General features: G+C 38.9%; 1 protein-coding gene across 1 annotated transcript; it reads left to right on the top strand.

Annotated features, from left to right (window-relative positions):
• Positions 1-1,010: 1,010 nt before the first annotated feature.
• Positions 1,011-2,600, top strand: LOC143889332 (uncharacterized). Its single transcript, XM_077393517.1, has one exon. It carries the CDS (start codon positions 1,147-1,149, stop codon positions 1,948-1,950), a length of 804 nt encoding a protein of 267 aa, XP_077249632.1. The 5' UTR covers positions 1,011-1,146; the 3' UTR covers positions 1,951-2,600.
• Positions 2,601-7,682: the final 5,082 nt, after the last annotated feature.

Genomic DNA, 7,682 nt, shown 5'->3' with positions numbered 1-7,682 from the left:
CCTAAAAACGTATATATTTTGTTACAAAAATTACGCAAGAATATGTAACTATCTAGGGCAATGAGTGCCAGTTGCATATGCTATAGAATGTTACTAAAATGTCCTTATCGTTATGCTAAACTATGTTTAAAAATAACTAAAATAGTCTTATAATTTATTTTAAACCATATAAAATAGAGGTATTCTAAACTCACAGGCGCCATTTCTGAAAAGGGTGCCCCCATTGGCTGAACGTGGCTGCATTTTTTATGCCAAATGTCTAAGAGTATTAAATGCAGCCACGTTCAGCCAATGAGGGCGCCCTTTCAGCCCTTTTCAGCAAGGGTGCCTGTGAGTTTAGAATCCCTCTACAAAATATGCTACAGCATAATTCAGCAGACCCTAATGGGATTTTCAGATATTTCCACGTACCTTAAATATGGATTCATAATTTTCCAAATCCTAATGAAATCTTAGATTCATAATTTTTCGGATTCTAATCAAATCTTGAAACGTTATGGATCCGAATTGAAATTAGCACCTGAATCCATTTTAAGCGGATCCGGACCCAAATGAAATAGGTGAAAATGGCCCCCTATTGAACAGGCAAGGTTGGGACATTCAAACGGGACCCCAATGTAAATGGTGAATAGGAAAGGTACTTCGGCAGAGGAAATAATAGTTGGTTTGTTACGATCCCAAGTGGGGGCCTACCTAAGGCTTAGTCGGGTACCTAACACACAATTAGTAGTAGAAACGCCAAGCCAACCCATAGAGGGGGAAAGAACCGAAAGGTTCTCTCTCTCTCTCAAGTCTCAACCCATAGAGGGGGAAAGGACCGAAAGGTACTCTCTCTCTCTCCAATTGCACAAAAAAGAAGGTCAACAATCCTTCTCCATCTCACTTTGTTCCCTAAAGAGAGTGAAAAGGGTCCTTGAGGTAATAATATTTTCTAGGGAGACTTTGAAAAAAGAGAGACTTCATAAGCACATACAGCGTGCCCAACATGCCATTATCTTCCGCCCCACCACACCACAATCCCCGCATCATCACCAGCCCATTTTAGAGAGAGAGAGAGAGAGAGAGAGAGAGAGCCCTCTATATAGGGAGTGTGATCATAACATCTCTTTCCCATTACAACTCACCTCCTCTCTCATTTGCTCTCTCATGGCTTCCTCTGCAAAAAAATTATCTTTCCTCTTCCTGATTTTCCTTGTATTCTCTCTTCAAGTTGAAGCAAGGGAGAGCCAGTTCTTCAGTAAGGCCATGCGCTACAACACCCAGAACGAGATCCCGCCCGTCAAGAAGCAAGATCCCACCACCCTCACCCCTCAGAATTACAATGGTTATGGACTCTATGGCCATGAAACTGAGAAGCTCCCATCCACCTCCACTTACAACAATGCCCCCTACGAGGGCGTCAAGAGCTACCAAACCAAGCAATCTAATGAGGGCTACCTTAACAATGAGTACTATAACAAGCAGTCTACTGCGGGTTACCTTAACAATGAGTATGGTGACATTGACAGGCAGTCCACTGCGGGCTACCATAACAACGAGCACGAAAACAAGCAGTCTACTGCGGGCTATCTTAACAACGAGTACTATAACAAGCAGTCTACTGCGGGCTACCTTAACAACGAGCAGGATGGCAAGAAGTCCACCGCGGGCTACCTTAACAACGAGCAGGATGGCAAGAAGTCCACCGCGGGCTACCTTAACAACGAGTATGATAACAAGCAATATGGCATGAGCGACACTAGATTCTTAGAGAAGGGGCGATACTTCTACGATGTAAACAAGAAGAACTACTATCAAAACGGGTATGAATCAGAGCAAGGACACGCCGGGTATAAGCAGCCTGCGGAGGGCGAGAACTATGGTAGCAGTGAGAATGCCTATGAATACAATGGTTACAATGCGGGCTACCAAAACCGGCAGGAGAACGAGGAAGATGAGTACATGCCCTAGAGGTTGGGCTCATGGGTAATGCTACATTGAACATTAAGTTATGGGTAGTATTTCATTGATCAAGTCTTTATCTTAGACTAAATTATGGGGGGTGTTTGTTAATTTGGTTCGTGATTTTGGTTGTGTTGAGATGGTTTTTATCAGCAGCCTTTGTATTTGGTGATGGAAAAATCAAATAAGATTGATTTTATATACTACTAAAGCTTGTTTTCATTCTATCGGTCGTGGCTATCTACCAAAAGAACACACAGAGAGAGAGAGAGAGAGAGAGAGAGAGAGAGAGAGAGAGAGAGTGTGTGAGTGAGTGTGTGTGTGTGTGATGATCCATCTACCTGGGAGGGGAAAAAAAAGTATGATTGCTACCATTAATAATGGCTTTAGCACTCATTATGCCGGAATAGAGCACCGAAAAATGATTGCAGCCCGATATAATAATCGCCCGTGTAGTTCTGTTTCCTTATCTTTACCCAGGAATTTTAATAATTTTCACCTAGGTGGTGAAAACATTTCAGGGTTTTGGTGCATGTAATAGGTATACTGGGTATTTTTTGTCATTTTATGAGCTAAAGGTATTTTTGTCATTTCTCCCAGGACAAAGTGGTTTGGTAATTTTATGAATTAGGGGCATGTTGATCAGCCATGTCTTGTTCTGTTGATGTTGTGTATTTTCTGTTTCTGCTTTCTTATCTTGTAATATGTTCTATTGGGCTGTCCCACCTCGGGCTTCCCTTTCCATTCTAATATGATTCACCATTTCAAAACAAAAATGGATTAGGGGCCTCTTTGGATACACACAAGATTTGGATTTGGATTTCTCACATTTTGCAGTCCTTTTTATGTTGATATTTGGATCTGAATCAAATCCTTACATTTCCAAATCAGCTATAACAGTGAAAAAAAAATCTGATTTCCAAATATGTTGTGCAAAAGAGTATTTGGAAATCCATATATGCGACAATCTCTCTCTCTTTCACACACACACACACAACATGAGCATTAGGATTATCACTGTATCTTGTATCCCAAACTCAAATACAAATACAAATACAAACAATGAGGTATCCAAACGGGCCCTAAGGATATTCTGCTGATTTTCCATGAAAAATGGTTTTTTAATTTTAGATTAGATATAGGGATTTTTGTCATTTTTATGAGAGAGGGTACTTTGGTAATTTTCTTTGAGATATTGGTAATCCTTTTTTATTTTATGATATGTGGATACTTTTGTTATTTTCTATAGGAGTATCTTGGTCATTTTCTATGAGATGGTGATACTTCATTAATCATATTTTCACGGGAAATGAATATTTTGTTATTTTCTATGAGTTAACTGTATTTAGGGTGTCAACAGATCCACTGAGTATCGGATCCACCTGTGTCTTAGTCACGATACATTAAAATTTCTTATCGGTCAGATTGGATTCGAAGTGTTCTTCGGGTCCTAATTCCTTCGCCTCGGTCACGATCCATTTAAAATCAGATTGTCCATCAGAGTGTCCTAATATGTCCTACTTACATTTTAGGATACCCACCATTTCTTGCCCATTCCGGCATTAGTCCGTAGTGACTCATTATTACTCGCCCATCGAGGCTTGAGTCTTCTCTAGGATCTATGATCCATTGGCTTTTATAAGCCCTCTTGGCGGCATATCAACAAGCGTTGTTCATCAACAACATCAGGATATTATAACATCAAGGGATATTCATCATCAAAATTCGTCAGCGTGCTCAAATCATAGGATTCTATTTTCCTATGGGAATTTCAAGTGGAGGTTTTTATTTTTCATATTGGGGATTTTTATTGTAATCAAACATATGTGGCAAAATTCGTCAGCGTGCTCAAATCATAGGATTCTATTTTCCTATGGGAATTTCAAGTGGAGGTTTTTATTTTTCATATTGGTGATTTTTAAACGTATATCGATTTTCAATCCATATACGTTTGAGGGGGCATGTTAGAATATGTGAGATCCACCATTGGATTAGGTGTAGATCTCACCGTTAGATCTTCTTGTGGGAGATTAGGCAAGTTGGTTAATGAGGCAACCCACTAGAATAGCCAGCTAGATTTAATTAGTAACTAGATTAGATTAGAATATTATAGTGTTATCTCTTTCCATAGTTGTCTTGATTTATTTCTATGTTTATTATGTAAGTGCTCTATAAAAGCACCAATGGATTCTCTTTGTAAGCAACCAAGATTAATATAATTTTCTATTATTTTACATGGTATCAAAGCAATTCGGTCCTAAGTTGCCTTGACCGCGAAGTTTGCTACACCGTTTTTCGGCGGACGGCCGATCTAGCCGTCCGCCGGGCCTCCTTTAATCTCCCATGCCGGACCTCCATCTCTCACCAAACGGCCATGTGCTCTCTGTGTTCTTTTCCTTGTTCCCCTTCATTCTAATCTTAGACAGGGTGATTCTCTTGGTTCCGCATAGGAAATGGTCATGCTCTCTCTGTCATGACGGATGAGAATAGTTTCTCTTGGGTTTCATAATCCCAACTCCCATCTTGCAAATCCTATCTTTTATAAACCTTCTTACTATTGCCCTATGTTTTAAAAGTTACGTGTTGTCACATAATTTGTCATTAAAATCTTCCGCTATTTGTTGCCGCGTGTCATTCATTGCCGCCCATCTCTTTGTTTTTTTTTTATCTTTGTTGCCTATTCTGGCATTGGTCCATAGTGACCCTTTTCATGCCCATTCCGGCATTGGTCCATAGTGACCCATCTCTTGCCCATTCCGGCATTGGTCCATAGTGACCCATTTCTACTCGCCCATTGAGGCTTGAGTATCATCTAGGCCCATGAGGCTGTGATTTATTGGCTTTTAAGCTCTCTTCGTGACACATCAACAAGCGGCATCTTCTTCGGCAACCATCATCAATGATCATTGGCAGCAACATTAGTCTTCATCAAAGGATCTTCATCATAAACTTTTGGAAGTGTGCATCAAATCGGTTGATTTTGATTACATTTGTAATTTGGGGAATTCTATTGTATTGGGGAATTTTTATTATTATTGTCAAACGTATATCAATTTTCAATCCGTATACGTTTGAGGGGGCATGTTAGAATATGTGGGATCCAACGGTTAGATTGGGTTAAGATCTCACCGTTGGATCATCTTGGAGGTAGATTGGGTAAGTGGCTAAATGAAGCAACTAGATAAATTAGCCAAGTGGATTAGAAGAGGCAAGCAAGAGAGATTAGGAAAGTAGATTTGATTAGGTTAGAATAGAATATTCTAGTGTTATCTCTTTCCATAGTTGTCTTGATTTATTTCTATGTTTATTATGTAAGTGCTCTATAAAAGCACCAATGGATTCTCTTTGTAAGCAACCAAGATTAATATAATTTTAAATGTGACCAATAGTTGCAAGGGTGAGCCACAGCGGCAACAACAATGGGTTAGGGAGATAAGGTCTTGTTAGAGAAAGAAGAGAAGACAGTGACTCAAGACTTGAGAGACGAATAAAAAAATACTAAAAATAATGAACCGTTCAAAAATGTGTTATGGCTTATTTTTACTAAAATACCCTAGCTAAAATAATACTTAAAAGTTTTTTTTTAATGGTAAAATAATACTTAGTTATAAAAAAATAAAGGTTATTTTTGTAAAATAGCAAAATAAAATTGGATTTAGGACCATCTTGCGGGCTTTTGTTGGTCTGGATCCGATCAGTAATAATTTCGGATCCTATGATAGGTCCTGAAATGTTTCCATGGATCCTGGCAATGTGTCTAGATCCAGTCCGTTTATGCTCGGATTCGATGGTCCATTAGACCATCTGGGTCGATGGGTAACTTTATATATAGTAGGCTTCAATATATATCTAGGGTGTCAATGTAGTTACTTGCATAATGACGAGCTCTACTCAGGAACATCCTTTGTGAAGAGTGGCTGGTTTGGGTTTTTCAAACATCCTTCCATTAGTGTAGACCCTCAATTTGTCCCTGATTGCCTTGACAGTTGTTGCCCTAGGATGGGACTTGGGAGTCAGGAGGGGCGGAGCTACATGTAGCATAAGGGGGACAGCTGCCCCTGTTCAGTTGGGCCAAACTTCTTAATAGGCCCAACTCACTTGGGCAATGCCCCCTTTAAAATTCGAAGCCTACCCCCTTATGTATAAATCTTGGCTCCGCTGGAGTCAGCGATGAACATCTTGAAAGGATAATTGGAATTGGAACATTTAAAGACACCAATCTAGATAAACTTCCAAAATTTCTTCATATTTTATTAAGGGCACATTTGGCTTCGAGGAAACAAAATCCCGGAAACTAGTGTTTCCGATCATGAGTTGCTGCTAATTTTCAGCAACTCCTGATCACCGGAAACACTAGTTGGGATTTTGTTTCCTAATTTTTAGGGATTTCGCCCTCATCCACTTGGTGACTCGGATTTATCATGAAAACAAATTAATGTAGCCAAACATGCCCTAAGGTTACTAAGAAAACTTGGTAAAGTTTTTTGGTGAAAGTTAAGCTAAAATAATTTTCATGTTAGGGGTCTAGATGGGTCCCACTTAGAGTGGAATAAATTAATTAGATATTTTAGTGAATAAGATCATATCTTATCATATTTGATATATTTAGTAGTTATGTTAGATTAGGATCATGGTTTTAGATTTCGACCGAAATCCAAAATTTTGGATTTCGGTGAGGACTGAAACCGAAACGTACCAAAACCGAAATTCTAGAAATTTACCAAATTTCGTTCGAAATTTTGGTTCGTCGAAATTCATAATAAAATAATAATTTTTTTATTCCGTTAGGGCCCGTTTGGATACCTCGGATTTTGTAATTGGATTTGGAATTGAGTTTTGAGTACAAAATGAATAGATCCGGCAGCTCGTGTAGAGGGAGACAGAGAAGGAAGGGGTACTTCCTAGTGGAGGGGAGAGGTTGAGGAGCAAAGAGGGTGAAGGAAACTGCTAGATCTATGGATTTCAAATTTCTTATTTCCACAGCTTATTTAGGTTTTCACTGTTAGTCGCTGAATTGGAAATTCAAGGATTTGATCGGGATCCAAATGTCAATGCAAAAGGGGCTGCAAATGTGAGAATTCCAAATCAAAATCTTCTCGGCATCCAAACAGGCCCTAAAGGAAAAATGCTAAAAGGGCTGCAAATGTGAGAATTCCAAATCAAAATCTTCTCGGCATCCAAACAGGCCCTAAAGGTATTTCAAACGAAATTACCGAAATTTTGAGCGAAATTTCATCCCAAAAAATTGGAATTTTGTTAGCCGTATGGAATTTCGCCTGAAATTTTGGGATTTCGGCTAAAATTTCGGTTTCGAAGAAGTCCGAAAATTTAGCCGAAACCGAAATTTAAAACTATGATTAGGATACCTAGTTAGATTAGCATAATCTTTATTCGGTTATTTCTATTCTTATCATAAGATCTTACTACGTTTATCATTAACTGCATTATACAAGCATATGTTATTGTTAATGGAAATCAATAAAGAAACTTGTTCAAGAAAGTGTGTCTTTGTGCATAAAGGAGGACTGATCCTTCCCTCGAAGTGGATCAAGAGGCCGATCCTCCATCTAAGAAGATCAAAATGGTTACGAACCGAATTGGGATCTTAACATGGAGGGGGCTTAAAGGCCTTTCGTATTTTGGGGTTTTATAATCGATTTTGAGACCAATAACCAGCTTTGGACTCAAAATCTATTCTTAGAGTCCAAAACGATTAGTAGGGTTTTACTTGTGTGTTTTAA

The sequence above is a fragment of the Tasmannia lanceolata genome, unplaced genomic scaffold (assembly GCF_043159265.1).
Source record: "Tasmannia lanceolata isolate RefF3 unplaced genomic scaffold, GAP_Taslan_0.1 ptg000013l, whole genome shotgun sequence".
Lineage (NCBI taxonomy): Eukaryota > Viridiplantae > Streptophyta > Magnoliopsida > Canellales > Winteraceae > Tasmannia > Tasmannia lanceolata.
The sequence above is the reverse complement of the archived record's forward strand: the minus strand, read 5'-3'. Positions and strand labels throughout refer to the sequence as shown.

What these genes read in the sequence shown, in the direction of transcription:
- LOC143889332 (XM_077393517.1), top strand. Translation starts at nt 1,147, where the DNA reads ATGGCTTCCTCTGCAAAAAAATTATCTTTCCTCTTCCTGATTTTCCTT.